This window comes from Scardinius erythrophthalmus (genome assembly GCF_964197995.2).
Source record: "Scardinius erythrophthalmus genome assembly, chromosome: 20".
Lineage (NCBI taxonomy): Eukaryota > Metazoa > Chordata > Actinopteri > Cypriniformes > Leuciscidae > Scardinius > Scardinius erythrophthalmus.
The window spans coordinates 6,245,842-6,272,897 of NC_138240.1; the positions used below are offsets into that span (position 1 = coordinate 6,245,842).

At 38.1% G+C, this 27,056-nt stretch overlaps 1 protein-coding gene across 1 annotated transcript in view; it reads left to right on the forward strand.

Moving 5' to 3' along the window:
* The first annotated feature begins 265 nt into the window (after positions 1–265).
* Positions 266–27,056, forward strand: part of tafa5l (TAFA chemokine like family member 5, like) — a 43,248-nt gene continuing 16,457 nt past the window's right edge. Inside the window, exons 1-3 of the mRNA XM_081349021.1 lie at positions 266–1,049; positions 14,064–14,213; positions 20,579–20,706. Of these exons, the coding sequence (XP_081205147.1) occupies positions 953–1,049; positions 14,064–14,213; positions 20,579–20,706 (375 nt within the window). The 5' untranslated portion in view covers positions 266–952. The remainder of the gene's footprint in view (positions 1,050–14,063; positions 14,214–20,578; positions 20,707–27,056) is intronic.

The following is a 27,056-nucleotide window of genomic DNA, read 5'->3' on the forward strand; positions in this document are numbered from 1 at the left end:
TTTTTTTAGCTTAAGACCGTCTTTTTCTGATAGATTGGCAAAACTCTTTCTGTTAAAAACAGTAGGCTACTTCAAAAATAGGCTTTTCAAAATAGTAAGCACGCATTTCTTGGAATGAACCAGCCATTAAAATATACCTATCTGCAGTCCCGAAGGAGTGACTCTTATGAACCGATTCTTTTTATTGACTCGAACCCAGACGACGCGACCAGCAGACCTATAGTTCGATTCCCGAGGGAGCGACTCTAAAGAGCCGGTTCTTTTCACTGCGAACAGCAGTTCTTTTCACTCCTGGAGGAGGGAGAACTCGGCTCTAAATCCAGCCACGAATCACGGAGAATGTGCGTGAAATGCTTCACTGCTGTTCTCTGTAACTCCACAGGGCAGATTCGGTTTGATATTACTGCACGGACGGGTTTGGGAACGTCGGAGTGACATTGAAGAAGACGCTTTTCTGAAGACCCTAAACCAAACTGAACCTTCCTCTCGAGCTCATCTACAGTCATCATCCGTACATTCTGGACCTGTTACCACTGGACTGGTAGGCTACCACTGACCATTTCACCCTGTGTGGATACTTCTCCAGACCGCAGAGGATTCGCGCAGTTTCCAACGGACCATATTATGACTCATTTTACTTTGCTTGAATGAGTTGTCCATCAATTTTATTTGCTTTGATTTTCGACCATAATAAATATTATATTGTTACATTTTTAATTGATCAAATAACAATTAAATAATGACTTTTTAATGCCCGTCCCTTCAAATTTAATATTTTAATGCGTTTTATGAGATGCGTAAAATGGAAACCACTGCGCGTAAATTCACGTCGGATTAACTGTCTCTTCGCATCCCGGCCACATACCCGTGAAAATCTATGGAAGTAGCCGAGTTTGCTTTGAACTTGCTTTAGGCTGGGTGCCGGGAGTGTTTTCTGCGGGACGTAGTGAGGATGCAGTCGGGGATGCGGGCGCTCTGTGCCGGCGGAGGCGCGTCTCTCTGCTGCCTGCTCATGCTGTGGATGATCTACACCCACATCCTGAAAGAAGGCAAGTGTTGAGCATCCCTATATTTGACTTTCACTATGGTAACCGAATAACCTCATATTTTTCTATACGTAGGTTCTGTCCTTATAAAGTTGCTTAACAAAACACGAGTCAGATTTATCCGAGACAAGCTTCTGTGCCTTAACACCCAGGGGAAAAAAACAGTGTGTGTAGGACAGAAACAACTCCTCTGAGAGACCCTGGAGAGCTTGTGACATTATTATGGAAATCTATAGCATAATATGGAGGGCGTGCTTCACAACCCAGAGGAAAATTGTATTGCTTAGGGGTTGCTCGTTCATTGCTCAGGGGATTTGTTGAAGATCTCATTCACTGTATGTAACTTTGTCTCAGAGGTTTTTCCTAAAATTCATTTGAAGAAATCAAATTTGAGACATGCAGTAAGATTGTATAGGTATGTAAAGAATTTAATGAGGAATTTTGAAGATCTCTGATGGCAGACTTGAGAAATCGGAGTACAATTTGTGCCATTGTAGAGATTTCTCTTCGAGAAGCAGTTGAGACCTCATTTGTGAATTTCCTTTCCTTTGAATGGCTTTTAGGGCTGCATCGTGTATGTCCGAATATTTGTACCGTGAAGCTCATGGGTCATGAAGTTCTTGTCTTCTACTTCTATTGCTGCGAATGATTTGTTCAGGGACCACTGCTTTTGTGTGCATGCATTCGCATCAATGCCTACTGATATGCATCACACACATGCTTTGTTGCTTGTGTGTGCATGTCTGTCCGGCGTTTCCCTGTGTGTTCTAGAGGTAATGAAGAGGACAGTCATGATTTGAGTCAGGGGTAAGAATGTGACTCATTTGATAAGCTAACTGGCCTAAAAAGGCACTGGGAGGCATGTCAAACATGGTACAGCGTTTGTGTGCTGATTTGGAAGTTTTGCAGATGGCTGTCAGTGAATGGTTTTTGTCATGGGGGTTGAGTTAAGATAGGATATAATAATAAAAGATATTACAGACATTAACACTTCATCTCACGGTGGCGTCTTAGCACGGTAATACTGCAGATTTATGGGCACCCTGGTGCACAAATCCTCACGCTTAACCGAGACATTCAGAGCACTAAACGTTAGTAGGCGGAAAGCGGTGTCTTGTTTGAGGGATCAAACATCCCTTTTAGATCCTCTCAGTTAATGGCTAAGCTTTATTTGGGCTTCATGGCCTCAATCTAGGGAGGGGAATCTCCTTTGCAAAAATACATTATGTTCTTCGGACCACCAAGAAGAAACGAGAAATACCAGAGGGCCTGAAATTTTTGCATCACGTCCAGCTACAGAGGCTGATCAATCAGTCATCAAATGTCACTGAATAATTTTACGGTCGTGTTTTACTGGCAAGATGAGAGGATATTTCTGCCATTAAGACTTTGTAATGTTTTTGAGATGGACAGACATCGCTCAAATAGTTTGAAAAGCATCGCTTAAATAATTTGGTCTTGGAAGGATTTGATGTGAATGTATTGGATTCAGGATTGATGTGCCCCATTAAATTTTATTGTGGACAAAAATATTTACAAAATATTATTTTGTGTTATGCCAAAGTTTATGCTCTACTAGTATAAAAACATGTTTAACAGTTTTTTTATTTTTTGCTATTTAGTGCCATTTTCATGTTTCATTTAGTTTAACTTCTACAGAGCCCTGCTCATGACATGTAGACAAAAATATACATATCGTAGCCACAAATTAAGAATTCATTCTCTTGTTTAAATACATTGTGGCCATAAGTTACATTTCCCGTGACTTATTGATTTGTTCCCTCGTTTTAGTAAATCATGGCCACGTTTAACTAGTTTGTTCCCTCAGTTTGATTTAATACAACAAGGCCACGATTTACTAAAAAGAGAAAGGAATTCATTCAAGGCCACGATATACAGTACATTTTTCCCCCGCATGTCATGTGCGAGGCTCTGTACATTTATGCATTTGACGTACTTTTATGTGACTTGCATTGCATTGAAGAATTTTTTTTACATATTTCTTTATATCTTTTTATATACATCATATACTTTATATAAGTCGTACGTGTTTAGAATGACATAAGGGTGAGTAAGTATTGACGGAATTTTCATTTCTGGGAGAACTGTCCATTTAAGCGACATGATTTAGTTCAATAGCTGGATGAAATGACATCTTCTGATTGCTGTGATGCTATAGCGTGGTGGCCTTTCATTTCGATAATGATATCCGTGATCCTACTGAAGTTGTGTGCGAGATATTGATCGGCCTTTGTCTCTGTTTGGCTCCGAGTCATTTACAGATGAAAGCATGTGGCATCGAATGAGGCCTTGACCCTTCAAGCACCATAGGCATGTGATGAAAAACCCTCGTCGCTCTTGTCCTTTTAATGGCCTTTTAAAAGATCCAGCGTACAGATGCACATTATTATACTACTTTAATTGTGGTAAGATGTAAGTGATACGGAGATGTGTGTGTCTTTGTGAGCCAGCAGCGTGTGTGTTACTGTCGTGATTTAATTATGCCGTCCTCCCAGGCCAGAGCTGTCGTCCAGAATCACAACAGAGCTGCTGTGATGACATCACCGATAATGCACAGAGCGTTTTCATCACTGATGCCCGCCGTAAAGAGAGGGACAGTGACGAGATGAGAGATTTACAAGATTAAAATCAATTGTCAGGAGTCCAATTAAAAATTCTCTCTTCTTCCATTCTGGAATTCCCCGGTAAGCTCAGCGCAAAAGATTAGTCGTTTGTTAAATATTGTCGAAAGAAAGGTTTCATTGAGCACTTTCCGCACGACTGAGCATTCAAACTAATGCCTGTGCAAATTTGATTCAGCTGCTTTTTTATATGAGATGCAAACAAGCTTCTCTGCATGTGCAGGCTTTTAGGACACAAGTTCATGTCACGACTAACGTCTCCCTTTATCAATCAAGTGCTCCAAATGCTCCCCTGCACATCAGAGATACTGCTCGGTGTGGTTAAAGGTGATGTGGGACATTTTTCTAATGTTAAAGCACTTTCTCATTTCTAGCTTAATATGCAGAGACAACTGTAAGCCGCTCTTAGGTTGATTTCAGGGAGTTCTAATAAACCTGGAGAGCTATCCAGCTTTCCCATTCATCCGAAAGGCCGTTGCTCTGCTGGTGTATGCGGCCTGGACGCTGCGGCCTTTGCTTCAGTTCCAGAAAGATTTTCTGAGCCAATCACCTGAGCCTTATATGCCTCTGATCGTTCTATATTAGCCATCTTGCAACAGACAGGGAAAACATAAGTCTGTTTCATGCTGTTAAGAGCCCTGTGAGAAAAATAGGTCACTGGTGAAACATCTACAATAATAGTGAATGCCTACTTTTTAATGGGCGCCAGCGCCACAGGGCTATTCGATTTTAGAAATTTTGATTTTGATTTTTTGTTTCAATTTGTCTCTCATTTAGTTGACTCTTTTTTTTTTTTTTTTGTATTTTAGGGCTTCATACCAAAGTTTTTACATGCCACTAGACTTTAAGTTTCATTAAAAAATTCCCATCTATGTTAGTTTTAGTTTTATTTCAGTTAATGCACATTTTTTCATTTTCTTTTTTTAGCATACAACCTTTTTGTAAACCTTTACAGACCCTATGAAATCAAAATCTGAATTGTGAATTTAACTGAATTGTGGCTTTTAGGTTCCTTGACTTTTAGGGCATCTATGCTAATGTTCTCCAAAATGTTGACTGTTTTTGTAGAGATATATATATAAACGTTGCAGTCTTTCTCTTCCAGGAAAGAGATTGCCACAAATCATTGATGAGTCATCCTGCACTAAACAGATTTTTGTCCAGTCAGATTGTCCCTCCCCAGTAATTATTGAATAATTGTTCATTGTAGTGACAGCTAAACCCTATTGGCTAATTTTGCGATATGTCCCATCTCAACTTTGGTTACACTTTATTTCAATAGTCCATTTACGACATTCTAGTAACTTTGCAACTACAAGTTGACAAACTCTCACTAATTTGCAACTAAAAGTCAACTAACTCTCATTCGAGTATTTGTAGCCTATTAGTTTAGGGTTAGGTTTAGTAGAATAAGTTGACATTGCTTGAAAAGTTACTTCTAGTCAGTAGAATGTCTGCTAGGGAGCATCAAAATAAAGATATTAAGCAGACAGTCTACTAATGACTGCTAGTTGACATGTATTTGCAAAGTTACTTATTGTTAGTAGAATGTCTAAAGTGGACCATTGAAATAAAGTGTTCTTGTTTCAATAAAAGATGTCAACACAGGACAGAAAACCTAGCTCATGAGGTATTTTCTGGACGTGCACTCAAGGAGGGTAATTCATCTGTTGATTCTTGGCAGATGAAATTTCATAACCACCTTTGAAAACCACCAGCAATGATTTAAAATGGCATGATTTGTAGTAGATGTTGTTCCCTGACTGTTATCCAAAAGTCCCTTTACAGATGAGAATAAATCATATTAGTAAACTTGTCTATGGCTGAGAGACAGATGGAGGGTGTTTGGCTTAGGAAATGGATTTACAGTACAAGAGAGTGATGTAATAAAAGGACTTCTGTGTACTTTTTAAGACAGGCCCATTACCTGCAACACGTGCTTTGGTCTGTCAGGCCCTTTTGGGGGTTCGGTAACAAAGAAATGTGTGGGTCTCTCCGAGTGGCTGTGAATTCTGCCCTGACAGCTCCCCCACAAAGCGCCACCATTCGTCATGGCACAGACAGGAAATCAAAGTGCGCTTGGCTGTGGGTGTGCACTCTGGGCCAGAGAACAGACAGATGGATGAGCTGTCACCAACATCAGCGCTGCCAGTTTTATTTAACAATACATTTGGAAATGTCAGTGTTCCCTCTGCGGACTTTTCGCCATGCCACCGCCGACACCTTTCGGCTTCCGACGTTAAGCTCTATTCTATATCATCTATTAATTGTTCTATCATCTATCTATCTTATTGATTATTCTATCTATCTATCTATCTATCTATCTATCTATCTATCTATCTATCTATCTATCTATCTATCTATCTATCTATCTATCTATCTATCTATCTATCTATCTATCTGTCTATCTATCTATCTATCTATCTATCTATCTATCTATCTGTCTATCTGTCTGTCTGTCTGTCTGTCTGTCCTATTTAATGGTGCACTATTTAATGGAGAAACGTCTGTAGGAGAGACAATTGATACCTAATAAAAGATAACTGAGCTGTGAACGAGCAACCTCTGAGCAATAAATTTGTCCTCTGGGATTACTTGGCTGAACCATAAGGTTTGTATGTCTGGTTATTTTTGCACTCTCTCTAAATGCCATTGTTATAATGCTGTGTAGGTGGGCAGGACAGATATGTCATTTCCAGCAGGACAATTTGCAAAATGCGATTTCTTCCTCAACAAAGGGCACCAGCCCCCAGCATGCCGGATGTTAATGATGGTCCGTGTCATAAATTTAGTGGCGAGAAACAACTTGTGCCTCTGTTGGTAATGAAGCCGTAGAACTGAACGGATGTTTATGGAAAACTCAAAAGCTTTTGTAAGGCAAAATCAATTGTGCGCATTGTGGCACCCATTTTTTTTTATAATTTTTCGCTGCTGGGTATATATGAGTTTAATTTATGTCAAATGCCACCCTGCTCTAGTTTGCTGTTCTCTCTCTCTCTTTTAGCTGAGAGGAATTCTGGAGTGTCTAATATACGAAGATGAATGATATGATGTACTGCAGTATTTAACTTCACTGCTGTGAAATGCCGTCTGAGTTTACTATTGTCAAATGTTGTGTGAAGTGTGTGACCTTTGTTCCCTGGCTTGTTGCTAACTTGTTCAATTTTTGTTGTAGCCATCCTCATTCCACTTGAGGCTGACAGTAAATGACATAGATGTTTAAACAGTTTCTTAGAGGGTTAGTATGGGTTAATTAGCTCTTCCGTTCACAATGGAGGAGGTTATGGCCGTCTCTATTGCTGAACACAACTGTTAACAGCAAAGACAAACTCTACAGACAGGCAGTTTTGAAATTGCGTCTCAAGCTGCACTCCTTTCCGCTCTTACAGTAACAGAGGATTAGCTTGGCTGTCTGTGGACTGAAGAGATGTATTTGAGGGAATCTCACGATACCCGTCAAGAACATCATATTCCACCACAAAGAAAGAGAATAGTTACTTGCATTCACTGTTTCTTTCATGTCATTTGTGGCACACCAAAGAGGGTGTTTAAGGAGGATTGTCCTTGTGATGAAAGTGGATTGGGATCATGATCTAAAAAGGATGGAAACAAGCACCATAAAACATTAAGTCTGTGTCTTCTGAGACAAAAAAAAAACAATACAATAGCTTTGTGTGAGGAGTGGACTGAAATGCAAGTTATTTTCTGAATATCTTGCTTGTCGTGAAAAAAAAGCAAACGGCTAACTTTTTGTGTTCGACGGGAGAAAATGATATGGATAGCAAAATACAATTTATTTAATTTCATTACACATTAGAGCAGACATTTTGCCCTAAACTCTTTACTTCTAACTACTCATAAATCTATTTGCATTACTGTAGTGATAAAACAAAATTATTTTTATATAGTTTTTATACTTTATTGCCTCTATGCTGATTTTAATATAAAATATTGCATTATAGTATTTTGATACTAAAGCACATGTGAAACTTACTGTTACAGTAATGAGAACATAAAAAGAATTACGAAAAACTTCAAAGTGAAATGTTCACACATTAGAGTATTGATAATCTGATTATTATTATTATTATATCATTATTTTTTACCATCCATTCACCTATTCTCCAAACCACGCTTGTCCTATGTAGTGTTGCAGTATTGTTGTTGTTATTTTGCATAACAATAATGACAGTTGATGAATAAATGTGCATAATTATCATTAAAATGTTAATATAAAATATTTTATCTTTTGAATTTGGTTTGAAATATAACCTGAACATGTTCTTGACAAGATTCATGACATTCGTTCACTCCCATCGTGTGTTAAACTTTTAACACTCCCACTGATTCAAGTGATCGAAACCCAGTGAGAGTTTGCTGTGAAATGTTTTGTCTAACCCTTATCTTTTGCTGCAAACTCTAGAAAGAAACGAATGTCTTCTTCCTGTCAGCTGTCCTGTGGTGTTGTGTTTGGAGTGGAGGTGGTGTTTTGAACCGCACTAGCTTTGAGCTTCATGTTCCCTTGCAGTCGTACCTACATCTTCAGGCTAAAAGTGACACCGCAGACCTGAATCTACTTCCTCTGGGAGAGTATAGAGAAGTATAGAGCTGAGTTTGGTGTCCCCGCCGGTCTCTGCTGTGTGCTGCTCTGTGTCCAGGTGCATGTAGATCCTTATCGTTTGATTCGCTCTGTCGTGTCTGGACTAAACAGGCAGAAAAATCTCCTGTCGTATCAATTAACTTGACAACCTGTGATGGAATGGCTGTCAAGCTTTTGGCACATCAAACCCTCTGACTCTTTTGCTTTCTCTCTTTCTCTCCATCCTGTTTTCTGTGGCTTATCTCCATCCATACCCATTCATCCTCTGGCTGTTAAACACGGACAGAACGCTGGTTTTTACATGCCATGGATGTTCCTGGCCAGCTGTTTTCGTGGATGTGTGTGTCGTTTTGTGGGTGTTTCTTTAATTACGGGAATACGGGCACATCTATGTCCCAGGGGTTGGTTTTTATTAAAATTAATTAAAAAATTTAAATTAACTTTTTTTTTTTCCTGTTTGTTATATGAAGGTCACTCTCTCTTGGAAAATGTTTAAAATGTCTTCATTTTCCAAAATGCTTATTATATGCTGATTGAGTGTAATTTTTACCTTTATATTTAAATGATAAAATTGTTTTAAATGATTGATATAATTATTCATAAATGAAACGGGACAGTCAAAAGACAGAGTCGAATAAGCACTAACAGTTTTGTATTTATTAAGAAAAATATTTTTGTACATTTTTACACAGATTAAAACTATTAATTAAAACACAATTTTACCTCTAATTATTTTTTTAAAGTTAGTGTTTTTGGTTTTCAAACATGAGTGCAGAGCATAATTGAAATAAAATATGAAACGTGATATGTGAACAAAATCAAGATAAAAAAATTACTTTTATCAAATATTTTATTTCACTTAATTTCCAATCAAGCTCTAATTTCGTCAAGTTCATGTTTATGGCTTTCAGAACTGACAAATACCAGAATCCGTATGTAATGCATGAATATTTGCAGTTGGCAGACAAATCAAATTAACTAGTCCAAGTGTGTAAAGTATGAATTTATTTTCTAACAGACCCAATAGCACCCGTACTTGAAGAAACTCCTCGGTATGAAATGAAACAAAATGAAATGGGGCAAACAGAGAAGCATCAGAGAACTGAAGGAGGGGTTAATTCTCTTATCTAAATTCTGAGCTGTGGAGGATTAATGTGGGCCGTTATGGAAAGAGGTTGTGGCTCTATTTTGGAGGAGGCTGATCAGAGAGAGAGAGAGAGCGAGCGAGACCGAGAGAGGTGACCTTCAGCATTCTCTATAGTCTTTACAATAATGATGTCTGCTGGGATTTCTCATCTCCACTCAACAAGATGCCCCCATCGCCTTCAAGGTTAAAACAATTTCAATAGACTTTGCATCTGACACGTTCGGCCTGAAATTGCATGTAAGTTTTGCTCTTGGTGTGTAATGTTTCGTATTGTGTTGATGCAAGAGAAAACTTTTTGGTACATAAGCGAGAATGGGCTTAAAATGAGTTCCCAATGCAGTGTTTTTAGTCACTTATTAGGTAATCGCATGTCCTTTGGAAAATGTACAAATCTAGTTATATTAACAGCTCCCAGTGTTTTAAAAAAGATCAAGGGTTTTCACCGTAGGAATGGGGTTGACTGTCTCTCTATTGCACACTGTGTTCAATTCCCCTGGATTCTTCCATGAAAGGCAGGTGTCTACTCATGCTTGGCTGACCTTAACCTTGTTTTGAAATAGTAATTGTTCAGGCCGCTGGACTGTGAAACCAATTGGTCGTCCTGTAGGGAGTACAAGTTTTGCGTTCAGCATGTCTGTCTTAATCTGCTCAGTCTGTACCGACTGTTGACCAAGCAGTAGCGGCCATCAGCTCTACAATGCTGTCTTCGCATTTCAGTGGGTCAAGTGCAAATGCCACGGGAGGGTGGGTTTGCTGTTTTTGTGCATGTTGGAGTGGGGAGGGTGTAAAATATGATGAAAAGCAATAAGCCGTTCAGCCCTGCAATCAGCAGCCGCTTAAAGCTAAAATCAAGGCTTACGCGTTGACGATCAGAGAATATGGTGCATGAATAGAGTTTTCTGATTTCTTTTCGGGTTGTCTTTCGTCAAGCCTTGATTAAAGTTGTCCCGATGCAGTGTCGCTGCATTTTGGAGACAATAGTTAGCCATTTTGCTTTTTTTAGACGATGAGATCTGATTGGCTCTCCGTTCGGTCTGATCGGAATGAATTATTGCGCCCTTGAAATGAGCTTCCAGTGAAAAGGAATCTTAAAGCTGGAGTCAGCGGTGATTCATCACTGTTCCCGAGTTCTATTACACATATAAAAATCCCCTTTCATCACATCTCTGTTGGCTCTTCAACAGTATCACATAAGATTAATTAATATTGTAAATCTGCTTTATTACCATTTTTAACAGCCGGATTCATAGAGTTGTACCCGGCCACTTTTCCTTTTTGATCAAACACAAAGAAAGAGCAAAGACAGGAAGTTAATGACTGAGGAAGACGTTTCTTTCTGACGTGAATTATGACTATGATTATGTATGAGACGGGCTCATGCCTACCCAGACTTTTTAAACTTTTCATTCTTTTTCTGCAAAGCTTGCTGGTCATTGTGGTACCTTGAATAGAAGTTGTAAGCTTTGCCAGCACACTAAAAGTGTCAAAAATACTCAGCCAAGCATTTACGCTTGTCAGAGAAAGTGTCGAGGGGAAGTGGTCTCTGAGGACATGAGAGAGAGAGAGATTTTGCTTTTATAAAAAGGCTTGAACAACAATGAACACCTTAAGAGAAGTAAAAAGCTACCATTTATAAAGAGTGACATTTTAAAATGGTCTCTTCTTGTAAAGACATGATGAGAAACCAAAATGAGAAAATGAGTTTTACCTCTCTCTGGTGCTATGCTACCTTGCCTGTTCTGGTTTATTTCAGATGTCTAGTAAATTGGTTGTCTTGATATTTTTGGAGAGATCTAGTATTTGTGTAATGCCTGCTACAGACTGTGCGATTTTGGCAATCCTATAAGATCATTACAAATCACACTGTACGACATGGATCTAATAAACTTGGGTACGACATGTATGTAGACTGTACGATGATGTGCTAGTGGTAAACAAATAGAGCATGATGAATTGCACTTTGGCAATTGGTCATTGCTAGGGAAAAGAGGCCAACTTGACATGCCAATTTTGTAAATGGAGCTTGAGGTAAGTAGCTTTAAGTTTTAGCGAAATGTCGCGTTGATCAATATACCATTTCATTTTGCGTTTTCATTGGCTAGTCAGTAGATGTAGGTCGAAGCAGCCAACACACTGCTACGATGATCATGCCAAAAAAGAAGAACAAGAAAACACCATAAAAGGGGTCCAGTCAGTGGTCCACAGCTTTGTGTGATGCACAGTCAAAATGAATGTTGTTTCTCAGTGTTAAACTGGGTGTATCCTCTGAGACCGAATCACTGAGTTGAACTAAAGAACCAAATCAGTCTGATTCATGAATCATTCAGACCAGTGTTGTGAGCTTGATCAACCAATTTATTTAAAGTCTCCCTGTAGTCAATAATATTGTCCCTTAAAACTCATCTTTGATCACCAAAATGACATTTAAATGTCTTTTCCTGTGAAAAAAAAATTCTTCAAGCCTTAAAATAGCTTGAATGTAACTACACCCTTGTTTCATTTAGTATATGCGGCTACACAAATATGCTAGCACCGCCTCCACTCACACAGCTCACAGATTCACTCGACCAACTTACTGAGGTAAACGCTGCACAATGGTATTGCTCTTAACAACGTCGGAGACATAACGGTAGGGCTGCACGATTTGGGGAAAATGTCTTATTGCGATAATTGAGGTCAATATTGCGATTGCGATATGCGATATAATAAACAAATGGTTTCATGAGTCAACTTGCTTGGTTCTCAAGGAAAATAAATGCACACACAGATTAGTGATAATCTGCCTAAAGAAAAAAGTTCTTTAGTCAAGAGCAGTGAGTGTTTTTCTCTGTTCCCATTGTTCTGTGATTAACTTTAGCGACAGATATAATTAGTGGCTACTGTGTACTGTCCCTTTAAGACCAGCCGCTGCTGTCAGAGACGTGGATCTCACACGCGCCTCATTCTCTCATGAGTCACAACTCTTCACGTTCATCATAAGACTACTCTTATGTTATGAAGATACTCGACAAAAAGACATTTTCTTTGATTAACTTTAGCGACAGATATAATTATTGGCTACTGTGTACTGTCCCTTTAAGACCAGCTGCTGCTGCTGTCAGAGACTCGGATCTCACACGCGCCTCATTCTCTCATGAGTCACAACTCTTCAGTTCATCATAAAGACTACTCTTATGTTATGAAGATACTCGACAAAAAGACATTTTGGCATAATTGTGTGTGTGTTATTATTCGTTCAAGCTCGAAAGAGAACTGTATTCTGGCATGCTGTTTTGTGCGCACGCACGATATTAGCGCGAGTCTCTCTGTGTGTCACAGTCAGGACATTCACAGGCAGCGCGCTCTTTTTTGTCTTGACGCGCATGAATGGTTTAAAACTAAAAGCTTTTGCATGAATAAGAGCGAGATCATGTAACACTAGCCAAAGGATGCCAAACATTAACAGATGCTGCGTTAATTGCATTAACAGCGCCAATTTGTTTATTTAATATAAAATCGCAGCATTTTGCGTCATATAATCGCGTAGGTTTGACATCGCGATTGCGATATGATTAATCGTGCAGCACTACATAACGGTAATTAATATGATTAGCCTTTTGCTTGACTATGTTATTAAACAGCTAATAATGTGTTGCTAATGTTACACAAACTATGTTCCCGTTCGGCATCTCAGAGTCAGACAGCTGCCTTCTAAAAATCATCAGAAACGCTTTGAACAACTCAGAACGTCAGTGGAGAAAGGCATATATAGTTCATCATAACATCGTAATATACATCCACTATATTGCTAAATCTACCCGATTTTTCAATCAACAAAAACGGATAAAAAGGATAACCTGGCATCTCTTGAGACTCCCCTGCTAGTTCAATGTTAATGAAATGGATGTGAATGAATGAATGCTAAAGCCCGCTGGCACATTGACCTGATTGGTTACAAGGTAGTTTGTGACGTCAGAAACACCAGCGATTTCAAATCGTGTTTTTGAGACTGTCTTTGGTTCACTGCAGTGCAGTTTTAAGGAGAAAATACTCAGCAATGGTGTTGACTTGTGAATTTGCACATGGTTTGTCTAAAAGCACATTAAAAACACCACATAGACATATAAACAATATTAAAAACATGATTTTCACCACAGGGGGACTTGTGAATATCTCAAAGACTCAAAATAATGATTGATTCCCAAAATGTCTCATACAGAACTATTGTATGAGTATGACTAAAGAAGATTTGGATAGTTGAGTCAAATGAACAATTTTTATAGTACACAAGTCAAATAAACCACTTTTATGGTTCTTGTTCACTTTCATTAAATTGATTTACAAATACCTTTGTGTTCCGCAGATGAAAGAAAGTTACACAGGTTTGGAATGAACAATGTCCATGTTCTTTTTTGGGGTGTACTGTTCCTTTAAATGTTTTGTTCTGTTTCACTGAAAGTTGTCCATGTTTATTTCCCTCCTTGACTCTCAGACTGGTACATAACAGTGCACTCAAAGATAGGGTAATTTTAAGGGATATTAAACCTTTATGTTGAAGTTTTAACAAGTTATAACAAGATTAAACCATTGATATGCTTACTTTCAAAGCCATGCTTTCTGAAATGTGTGTTTGTGTGTGTCCTCCACAGGTCAGTTGGCAGTAGGGACATGTGAGATAGTGATGTTGAATAGAGACAGCAGTCAACCCAAGCGCACCATCGCCAGGCAGACAGCCCGCTGTGCCTGCCGGAGAGGACAGATCGCTGGCACCACACGGGCCCGACCAGCATGCGTGGACGGTGAGATGCAGCCCACACACACACACACACACACACATACACATATCCGCTCACAGCATGCAACAAGCCACGTCATGTCGTTCAACTTCACTGTTTAATTTGCATGCATTGTTTTTTTTGTCTCGTGTCAAAATCTTGTATCACACAATACAACACAATAGTCAGACTTACTACATGTAAAGAAATGTTCCTCTCTGCAGTGTGTGCTGTGTCAAAGTCGAGGATGGCTGAGGATCGGTGAAAAGGGAAAGAAAAAATGTAATCTTTGGATTGTGATTGTCACTGTGGTTTAGGAGGAATTTTTGAGCTTGTCTGTTCTGCCGAGCGCCGGATATGGCGGAGGATCTCATGAGGTTGGAAGCTTTCAGCTTTTCTTAGGTTGTAAACCTGAATATGATGGTAGTCGTTGTTTTTGTAGCAAATAAACCCAACTCTCCTGACAGCTGGGGTCGTGTAGCTAGTTTCTTCTGTGCAATGGTGTTTTTGGTAATGCTACAGCTTGAGCTCTTCAACGACACATTAGTAGCACTTTGTGACGGCAAGACCAGAGTAATTAACCAAGAGAGTACCATAATTACAGCTGTGGGAAATTGATTTTTATTGGCTTTCTCTGCTGCCTTCATGCTCCATTAGTAGTGGATCCATTAAAGAAGGACCTGTTGCGTACACACACACACACACAGACACACAGGCTGTACAATTACAGACAACCCTATGACAGCTGTACAGACAATTAAAGTTTTAAAGAATGTAGAAATTACAATAAAGGTCCATCCATTAGCATCTAGTCAATCTACCTTCTACTTCTCATCTGCTCATTATATTTCCTGCGTTATAGAGTTCAAGGACTATGAAATTTAAAATGGAAATTGATTTTTAAGTGAAAATGTATGAAACCATAAGTCAATGTGATTTCAGCTTAATTTACATGGAATTGGACACACACACAAACACACACACATAAATATATCTCATTCAAAAGTATGGGGTCACATTTGTTTTATTGTTTTTTTAAACTCTCTTATGCTCAATAATGCTGCATTTATTTGTTTATGTTCAATATTATGAAATATTATTACAATTTAAAATAACTCTTTTCTATTTGAATTCAAATTAACATGATCTTTCAGAAATCATGCTGATTATGCTTATCATTCTAATGCTGATTGAAAACATTTGTGGCGCTTAATATTTTTGTGGAAACATATTAATTATTTTCAGGGTTCTTTGATTAATATAAAGTAAAAAAAACAGCATTTATTTGAAATAGAAATCTTTTGTACTGTTATAAATGTCTTTACTGTCACTTTTGATCAATATAATGCATCCTTGTTGAATAAAAATAGTATTTTCTTGTATTAACTTACTGAGCCCAAACTTTTGAATTCTAGTCCCTCTCTCTCTATATCTATCTTTCTCATCCATCCATCCATCCATCCATCCATCCATCCATCCATCGACAGACAGATATTTTTATATACTGCTTTGTTGTTGTTGTTTTCTGTGCTTCAAGTTAAAATGACCAACTTTTAAAAATTCTGGTTAAGATTAGTCAACAAACTAGTCGAAATGCCCTTCAGGCAACCCACCTATATTTATAGTTTTGCACTCTTTATTAAATGATTTTCTAAAATAGAGAAAATAAATGGAAATATATTTCCTGAACCCACAGAGCTGAGAGAGTGTGCGCTCACTCTTGTGCTCTATCCGGTTAGATGTCAGTCTGCAGGTGAGGCTGTGTCTGGCAGATGAGTCCGAGGGGCAGATGGTCAAGGGTCGAGGGAGCGAGGGAGGGCATGCGCGAGTCGGGTCCCTGGAGACGTCTGGATCAGTGTAGGCGTGCTGGAGCCGGCTCAGGTGTTGCATGCACACAGAGAGACAAATTGAGTCATGATGCAGAACAGAGGTACCATGGGAAACGGTGTGTGTGTGTGTGGGTGTGATTCATCCTTTTTTGAAGCTGGACTCCGCATAAACGCACTGGTCAGTGGGTGGTATCTTTTTTAACATGCTGGGAGGAACAGGAAGTTGTGGGCTGCTGCGTGTTTATATTGACTCTTGTTCCACTGCTTTTCTGGGGAGATTTAGCATATTCCTGCCCCATATACAGTGACCCTGAAAGAGAAAGTATTCTTGTTCTATCTATTTGCAAGCAGTTAATGATGAGTGAGTTTGGAGCGGAAGCACACGGCTCCCCAGGAGGCCATGTGTTCACTGGTTGCCTCTACAGCGGAGAGCTCAGCTCAGGAGCCTCATCAGGCTTCACATGAAACAAATAGGGTACGAAAATATCTGCTAAACTCCGTGTGAGCTGTAATCTGCCGGTCTATGCTCCCTGTGTGGCCTAGTTAGAGCACTTCACTGTACCCAATGAGACGTGTGTATTTGCATCTCACATGCATTAATGATAATTAAGGCTATATTCTTATTTTACATTAAAGGCTTGTTTTTAGATCAAGGCTTTAAAGCCAGCGATGGATCGGCACCTTTACGGTTTTGTTTATACTAGGAGTTTCCATTCTAGGACGATATGAAAAGGGAAACAGATTTTTCTGGAAATTACTGAGGAAAACTGGTTTTGAATATTAGAGAAATCTGTTCTAGTTCTAGGCCAGCAAATAAAGTGCATGTTAAAAGTCAGTACTAGTATGAGTACAAGTTCAAGTCAGTAGTCAGTATTCAGTAGTCATTACTAGTTATACTAGTATGTGTACCAATTCAAAGGCACTTTTAGTGCTAGTGTGGGTACTAATTCAAATCAGTACTAATGCTAGAATGAGTGCTAAATCAAAGTCAGGATTGGTACTAGAATGTGTGAGAGTTCAAAGTCAATTTTGGTTCTATTACGTGTACTAGTTTAGTCAGTATTAGAGATAGCAGACATACTAATTCAAGGTTATTGCAGGATTTAGTAGAAGTGATGCACCAAGATGTTTTTTTTTTACCAAAACCGAAAAATCTATATTTTCATCAGCCAAAAAAATAATCAAATTTATTTAAAATCAGTTCTCAAATAAAAAAAATTAGTTGTATATAAACATTTAAACTGCATATAAGGTGGTTTTATATCAACCTATTATTGATATACTTGTGTTGTTGAAATTTAAACATTTAAATGGTGGCTGTAATAACTTGTTTTCATGACAGATTTGTTTATTAAATAATGAAGACAGCAGGTTTAGTAAAAAGTCAGTACTAGAGTGCTGAATATAATTCAGTATTAGGGCTAGTAGATGTACTAACTCACAGTCATTTCTAGTGCTAGTACGAGTACTAGTTCGAAGTCAGGACTAGCACTAGAATGAGGATTAGTGCAGAGCCAGATCAAGTGCTAGATCTTGCAACGTTTAAGTACAGTACTGAGTACTAGTTCAAAGGCTTACTATTAGTAATAGAAGGAATATTCATTTAAAATGTTCTAGATCATAGATAGTACTTAACTTGCTATGAAAAATCAGTACTATATCAAATATTCTACTAGTGCTAGTATGAGTACTAGTTGAAGCTAGAATGAGTACAGAATTAAAATCTGTTCTAGATAAAAGATAGCATTGTTTTTTACAATGAACAATACAATGTGCTAGTTCAAAGACAGTACAAGTGCTAGTATGAGTTCTACAGTAGTTCAGATCAGTAATGGTACGGTATGTTTACCTAGCATGAGGTTACTCAAGTTCCTTATCAGCATTATTGCTACCCTGGTTTGAAGTTTTATTTAAATTTCAAGTCTTTCCTGAAAATATTATGAGTAGTTCAAAGTTTTGCTTGTCACATGGATATGGTACAATAGCATCTGTTTCACATGTTGGACCAAGATCATGCCCAACGAGAGCATGCCTATAGTGCTCAGGTGCTCTGTGTGCTTTCAGCAGATATTTCTCACAGATGTTAAAACTAGTCCACACACCCCAGTGCTTCTTTCAACCAGATTCCAACTGGAGTGTGTAATCACAAGCGTTACCTCAATATAGCCATTCCTCAGCATGAGGCATCACGGCTCAGACACCCTGACCGACTGTGCGCTAAATACCTCGCTCAAGCATTCCAGCTTCATTTAAGCCCATTGATTTTCTTTAGCGCTCTTTGTTTTTTTCTTCTTCATGGCCCAGTTGTATTTGTGCTTTTGAATACTGTCCCTCGGAGGGAGGCTTGTTTATGTGATGTGGGATGGATTTGATTGTTTTCGGCCCCCCAGGGACAGGAGGACTTGGATGAGATCTGTAGAGCTGGCTCGGCCATCCACAGCTTTTGCTCCGGATCGGGTTTAAGGCATAATCCTTCATTTCAGCGGCACCACTTTACTTTGATAAATTCAGAGATGGAGCTTTGATAACGTTTTCACAAACTGCCATGAAAGACCTGCTGTGTTTTAGATCGAGAAAATGGTTGTAAACATATCTTAAGCGTCTGGTGTCTGGTGAAATTTTCTGAAAAGGCGAGCCTTTGTGCGCAGAAAATTGCATGGACAGAGTAATCAAGGAACGGAGGTCTCACGGGGATGGTATATTAATGAAATTGAGGATTTTACAGTCTAAATCCTGGAAGGAAATGTATTCTGTGCACATCCATGTTCAGTTTCGTTTAAGTATCAACTTTGTTGAATTTCTCATAACATTTCTTCAGGGAAATAAAAATTAAAACCAAAAATTATTCAGTTGTTGACTCATAGTAAGATTATAAGAAATTAATTTGTATATCTTAACTCATTTAGCTTTGGAAGAATATGTTGAGAAATGTTTGACCTTGGTATCTTGGCAAATCTGAGCTTGAGTTTGAGATCTTTTCTGATTCCCTAGATAAACAAGAGGAGATAACTATGGTACTTCTTGGTAGAAGCAGGAGTAATTGCTATCTTGGAGAAAAAACTGAGATATTACAGGGATGTCATTTGTCATTGTTCTTTCCTGGTATGCAGACGAGACGCAACCACCTTCTGATTGTCTGATGCTCTAAATCATCTTTGACCTGTTTTGTTCCCCTCACCTTCTGAACACTGGTTGATCTGCGTCTGAAGCACAGGAACAGCAGGGGTTTATGGAATTTCACATGGATCTACAGCGCAAACAAGAGAACTGAAAGCGACAGCCTCAGTGCATACACATGTCTGATGTAGCTCTCTTTGGTTTCTGATGGTTTCAGTTCTACAACGTGAAGATAATGAAGTGTGCAGTGAATCAAGGCCTGCAGGCTGCTTACTGAAACATGCATGACTTTGCCATAATCTCAAATCCACTTTCATACACAAATCCATATTTTATGTTGAATATAAAGGTTTGGTGTTTTTTTTGTGATGCCTGTTGGATCTCAAAGGGTTGTAGTAACAAAAATATTTTATAAAAATCCATTATAAGACAGAGATGTACCGGTATTATGACAGATGTTATAGGCCTACATGGTGTCATTTTCCTAATTTAATCATCTCAATTGTCAAGAAAATAGAAAAACCACATTGTTTTCAGCATTGGATATATATATTGTTTTCAACGTTTAAGCTCTATTTTAAATCTGAGCTGTTTTGAAGAACCAGTTATCACCTTTAGCTTTTCTGCATGTTATGCAGCTTTAAATGGTTGTGTAAATTATCAAATATGTCCTACATTTTCTAATAGTTTAGCCCCACATATACTACTCTTTGTAATGTTGTACACTACATGGCAACAAAAGCCAGTACAGCACTGTACTAAGCACCTGTTTTAATGCAGCAGTTTATTGTGTATAAGTTGCAATTGATTTGTTGTGTTTTGAAATACAACCTGGGTTCATACTGATTTATTGGTAGCACTTTATTTTACAGTCATGTTCCCCGTGTACATACTATTATAGCAATTACAATAATTGGGTTATAACTTGGTACTAACCCTGAACCTACACCTAACACTAACCCCTGTAGTTACCTTATATTACCAGTGCTTTCCTGGGTAAGTACCCTGTAAATGCACATACTGTAAAATAAAGTGTAACTGATTTATTTTCATACAAATTGTGTTGCTCAATTGTGTTATACATAGCACTAAAGGGACATGGTGATGGAAAAAAAGAAAAATTTTGCGTTCGCATTCAAAATGTCTTTGTTTTTCTGAAAACAAAGGAAGATATTTTGATGAATGTTTGTAACCAAACTGTTGATGGACCCCATTGACTTCCATGGTATTTTCTTCCATACTATAGAAGTCAATGGGGCCCATCAACTGTTTGGTTACAAACATTCTTCAAAATATCTTCCTTTGTGTTCAGCAGAACAAAGACATTTATACAGGTTTGGAACAACTTGAGGGTGAGTAAATGATGACTGGTGATTTTTGGGGTGAACTATCCCTTTAAGGCAGTGGTGCTTAAAAAAAACTTCTGTGTTTGTATGTTTGTAGCCCGGATAGTGAAAAGCAAGCAGTGGTGTGAGATGTCCCCATGTTCAGAGGGCGAGATCTGCGGACTGATCTTCAATCGCTCCGGATGGACCTGCACCAAGGGCGGCGGCCGCATTAAAACCGTCACGGTGAGACACGTTCTAAATATCTGTAACATTTCATTTATTCACTTAGTTGAAGCAATGTTGCATCATAAACACCACCTGTGTTTCAGCTCATTGGATAACACGTTCTAATGACTTTCATTAACCGACATTATTTCTTTATATAATGCTCAAGAGATCATTAGTAAATGTGCATTCAGATAGATTAGAAACATCATTAGACATCTTACATATTCATAATATATGTTTATATTTTAATGTTTTGTAGTTCAGCTACTGATCTGTTAAGCAGTAAATAATGTTTGCTCATTACGTATAAATGAAAGTTATTTTGTAAGGGTTGATGTAGAGTCAGCCTATCATTATTGCAAAATAAACACTGACGGAGTGATCTGGACCACAGGGCGATGTGTAGGGGTCTTATATGACCCTGGACAGGTTTATTTTGTGATAATTACAACGTGACTGTACGATATTTCATGTAAACATACACTTGAGTTGGAATTATTTTATTATGTGAGAAGACACCTCAGTGATTTGAGTGGGACGGGACTGGGACAACAGTCTATTATAGTTTAATGGTTCTTATGTTAAAATATTTGATAGCAGAATGCGCTGATTGACCAATTAGAATAAAGTATTTCACTGTGCAGTGTAATTAAAAGTACTACACTGAATGCAAAGCCAGTGCAAAGCATTTTCATCATTGCTCAGATATTTTACTTTTAGTACAGTATAATAGAATGACTTTTATTTACACTTTGTGTGAATAGTATCAATAACTATTTGCATTTACTGTAAACAAGATGCTGTTCTTCTATTTATACCTGCAAACAGTATTTACCGTCCTTTACACACTATATACAGTAGTGGGAAAAAGTGATGTCCGGAGGGGACATTTGTTTTTTATGACCCTACAAGTTCGATTAAACCATCAAAATGTGAGGCAAACTACAGCTTTTACTTTTAGTATTTTTACTGGTTTTATTTTACTATACAAAAAACAGAATGCATAGAAAAACAAAAAAGATCACAGGAAAAAGCATACATTGACTACAACATAATCAATTATTCATATTTTGTTGGTCCTCTCATGTTTTTGCATGTGTTCATCATTTATTTGTATGGCAGCCTGGCCAAAATGTTTGCACAATTTGGTATATTTTAATTGCGTTATCACAAATATACTACGCAATATGCCTACAAAATTTAAACACATTTTTGATATTTAAATAAAGGGTAAAGATGTCGTGTGGTTAGTTTTGGCCACTACTGTATGTATATATACCATTCAAAAGTTTAGTGCCAGTAAGAATTTTTTTACAAAGAAATTAATACTTTTATTCAGCAAGGGCGTATTAAATTGATCAAAGGTGAAGACATTTATTATGTTACAAAAGATTTCCATTTCACATAAAAGCTGTTGGAACTTTTTATACTTTAGTGAATCCTGAAAAGAATGGATCATGGTTTCCACAAAAATATTAAGCAGCACAACTGTTTTCAACATTGATAATAAGAAGATTGTTTCTTGAGCATCAAATCATCATATTAGAATGATTTCTGAAGGATCATGGGACACTGAAGACAGGAATAATGATGCTGAAAATTCAGCTTTGATCACAGGAATACATTACATTATAAAATATACCATATTAGAAATATTTTACAAAATTGCTGTTTTTAATGCGTTTTTAATCAAATAAATGCAAAATTGGTAAGCAGAAGAGATTTATTTCAAAAACATCACATCTTACCTTGTGGTATGTCCGGTCCCTTGGACATAACTGTACACTATTAGCATTTGTGTCTATTTCTTTAACAACAACAAGAGCAGCAAAAACTATTTTATTTTGCCATAAATTTGCCTATATCAGTTGAGCAAATTGTCACATTTTTATTTTGTGCATTCAGCATGAATTGAGATTCAAATTGGGGTGCAGTCTCAGGAAAGTTTTTTAAAATTCATCTCGACAGGCTCCTACTTGTGTGAGTGGCTGTACATGAGATGGATTGGGCTCTGTGGTGTGATTCGTTGTTTGTAATGTGTTGCGTACATCACAGGCATAAGTGCTGAGCTCAGGGGGTGTTTGGGCTGTGCTGACCCTGCAGGCTCCTGCCCCATAATGTCTTGAGTCATTCTGTTTTTTTGAGTTGCTTTGCACAAAATGACAAGGAGCAATTATGCTGAATTAGAGGGTGTTTTCGTAAAAGAAAAAGGCATATAGTGGGAAGTGAGGCTGCATATGAAACAGCCTCAGTGCAGTTCTGCTCGGGTTAGACGGGTTGCGCCATTCAGGCAGAATAGCTGAAATCATTCATGTGTTACCGAGGGTGTGAGTATTCGTGGTCTGTCTTCATTTACGGCTTTATTTGCAAAGTTTAATGCGTGCCTGTGCTTTTTGTGTGTTTGCATGTTCATTTAAAGTAAACATGAATTCAGAATTGACCTTGTTTACTTTTTGCGTAATTATTTAGTGCACGTTTTCCCCCCAAAAAAAATCAAATATAGTAACTTGCGCCACCCATTTAAACACCCTCTTTTCACAATCCAATCATTCCTGATTCATAAAATCAAGTCCTTTCCCACATTTTTATTTCTGTAGAATATCTTGTTTCACTTAGAAGTTTATTAGGTTTAAGTTGATTTTAAGATTATCTTATTTTTTCTCTGGTATCTCAATTCTTTCTATCTCTCTCTTTTTCTCACTATTTCTCTGGGCAACTTCCAAATAGCATTTTTGCACATTTGAAGGGCACTGCAGAAGGGAGACACTCTTAGTGGGCTCTTCTACAGGGCCGTTAGCGAAGTGCACATGCAAATGAAGTCATTTTGTCATTTATGATCGCATGATAATGGCGCAATTCATTTTAAAACCTGAGCTAATTTAATAAATAACCTGCTATTTTTATCACTCAAGGCTTAAATGTACGGTGGCCGCGAGAGCTCAATGTGCTACAACCGAGGAAGATACATGTAAATAGAAAAAAGCACCAGCAAATTAAGAAAACCAAATACTCACAATGAACATATGTTCAGGATGTTAAAATAATTAAAAAAACCTCACCTTTCAGGTCATCGCACACACCCCTGATGAGTAGACATTGAACAATAAGCATGTATCAGCCAGGTTCGTCACTTGTTGGGGTCCACTTGAAACATTTCTGTCCTATTTGCAGCCCGGTTCTGTATTTGGTTGCGTTGTGAGTATTTTGCAGTGTGTTTCTGTATTTGGTTGTGTTGTATTTGCAGCGCGTTTCTGTTTTTGGTTGAGTTGGGAGTATTTGCAGTGCGTTTCTGTATTTGGTTGTGAGTATTTTGCAGCGTGTTTCTGTATTTGTTTGAGTTGTGAGTATTTGCAGCATGTTTCTGTATTTTGTTGCGTTGTGAGTATTAGCAGTGCATTTCTGTATTTGGTTGTGTTGTGAGTATTTGCAGCGTGTTTCTGTTTTCGGTTGCGTTGTGAGTATTTGCAGCACATTTCTGTATTTGGTTGTGAGTATTTTGCAGCGTGTTTCTGTATTTGGTTGTGATGTGAGTATTTGCAGCGTGTTTCTGTTTTCGGTTGCGTTGTGAGTATTTGCTGTGTGTTTCTGTATTTGGTTGGGAATATTTTGCAGCATGTTTCTGTGTTTGGTTGAGTTGTGAGTATTTGCAGTGCGTTTCAGTAATTGGTTGCGTTGTGAGTATTTTGCAGCGTGTTTCTGTATTTGGTTGTGTTGAGTATTTGCAGCGTGTTTCTGTATTTGGTTGCGTTGTGAGTATTTTGTAGTGTTTCCGTATTTGGTTGAGTTGTGAGTATTTGCAGCGTGTTTCTGTATTTGGTTGCGTTGTGAGTATTTTGCAGTGTTTCCGTATTTGGTTGAGTTGTGAGTATTTGCAGCGTGTTTCTGTATTTGGTTGCGCTGTGAGTATTTGCAGTGCGTTTCAGTATTTGGTTGCGTTGTGAGTATTTTGCAGCGTGTTTCTGTATTTTGTCGTGTTGAGTATTTGCAGCGTGTTTCTGTATTTGGTTGCGTTGTGAGTATTTTGCAGTGTTTCCGTATTTGGTTGAGTTGTGAGTATTTGCAGCGTGTTTCTGTATTTGGTTGCGTTGTGAGTATTTTGCAGTGTTTCCGTATTTGGTTGAGTTGTGAGTATTTGCAGCGTGTTTTCTGTATTTGGTTGCGCTGTGAGTATTTGCAGTGCGTTTCAGTATTTGGTTGCGTTGTGAGTATTTTGCAGCGTGTTTCTGTATTTTGTCGTGTTGAGTATTTGCAGCGTGTTTCTGTATTTGGTTGCGTTGTGAGTATTTTGCAGTGTTTCCGTATTTGGTTGAGTTGTGAGTATTTGCAGCGTGTTTCTGTATTTGGTTGCGTTGTGAGTATTTTGCAGCGTGTTTCTGTATTTTGTCGTGTTGAGTATTTGCAGCGTGTTTCTGTATTTGGTTGCGTTGTGAGTATTTTGCAGTGTTTCCGTATTTGGTTGAGTTGTGAGTATTTGCAGCGTGTTTCTGTATTTGGTTGCGTTGTGAGTATTTTGCAGTGTTTCCGTATTTGGTTGAGTTGTGAGTATTTGCAGCGTGTTTTCTGTATTTGGTTGCGCTGTGAGTATTTGCAGTGCGTTTCAGTATTTGGTTGCGTTGTGAGTATTTTGCAGTGTTTCCATATTTGGTTGTGTTGTGAGTATTTTGCAGCTTTGATTTGCTACAGCTGTAGGTATCATTTTTGCTGCAATGTTATCAAAGATTCTTAATAAGTGGCAGTATGTATGTCTTTGTGTTGTTTTTCAGTAGCCACCTATGAGACTCACTTGAAGCGCCTTGGAAACGAGTTAGGCGTAGTGATGCTCACTTTTGAATGGAATTCACCTCTCTTGTTCTGACCCTCCTTCTTGTGTGTCTGTCTACTCGCTAGTACAGCATTGGTTAGTGTGTGTATGCCATTGTGTAGGCATGTGTGTGTGTGTGTATGTGCCTGCAGCCTTGTGTCTCTCTGCCTGGGGCAGCTGCCGCAGATTTCATGCCCCTGTTTCTTGCACCATATAATCTAGTCTGACAGCAGAGAGGAGTTTGCATGGGAGTTGTTTACTTATATGAGTGTGTATTGAGTTGAAATGTCCCTGTGTCTGAACAGATTTTTGCGTCTGTGCATGATTATGGATAAGTGTCCATTTGTGGGTGATTGCGATTAGGGTGTGTGTGTGTGTGTGTGTGTGTGTGTGTGTGTGTGTGTGTGTGTGTGTGTGTGTGTGTGTGTGTGTGTGTGTGTGTGTGAGTGTGAGTGTGTGTGTGTGTGTGTGTGTGTGTGTGTGTGTGTGTGTCTGTGTGTGTGTGTGTCTGTGTGAGAGCATGTATATCCTTTCAGAATGACTCTTTTTATGGTGGACTGAATGCTACTGTGTTACAGTGTCAGCAGAAGCAGTTTTCAGCAGATTTGTGACAGCTATTCTTAGAAAGATATTGATATGCTTCTGGAAAAGTGTTATAGCCTTTATTGTGAGGTCTAGCAGGAAATTAGCAAGATAATATGAGTACCCAGTGAAGCAGGTGGTTCATAAATCAGTGGACCTGGAATAAAGAGGGTTGTAATTCCTGTATGTTGCAGTTGCTGACCCATATGGGTTTTTCAATGGCTGATGGTGATATCTAGAAAGCAGGGCAGTAAGTATAATGTTCATAATACATTTACTGGACTTAAGAAACTTAGGTTTACTTGATTATCCATACATGGATACATTTGTTCATCTCTCAATCATAATACGTTTTGCCCCCACAATGAAAACTACGTAGCTTTGATCATAAAACAAAGCATTTAAATATCTTAATAAGACATATTATTGGGAGATATAGAGTATCAATGATGTTTATATGCATTTTATGCAAGTAATGTTCTAAATATTTCATCTTAAGTTTTAGCCTTATAAATACAGTATCAGCAACTGCACTAAATTGCATACTGTAGTTTTACTCAGTTTGGGCCTCTGGATAAAACTGAGGTATTTTTAACTCCATGTTCTCACTTTATCATACTATATGAGTCATAAAAGCCTGATTTATCAAATATAATACAAAACATAAAAAAAGTATAGGCCTATGCATTTTTTTTTTTTTTTTGCCTAAAGGCAACAAACAGGCAATAAACTGTTTCATCGCAAAATATTAAATTTGCCCGACCATTAATTATTTACATGATTTATCAGACCTTACATGATTAATAATGGCAAAAGATATATACATATTTGCTAGAGTTAAATGCACATAAGATTTACTCAAAATGCACACACTGGTCCTTGTCACAAAATCAATCTTCTATAGTGTGGTCAGGACCATGACACAAAGATGAGGGGTCCTGTATCACCCTAAAGGTTTTTTTGCGCTAATGCCTGACTGACT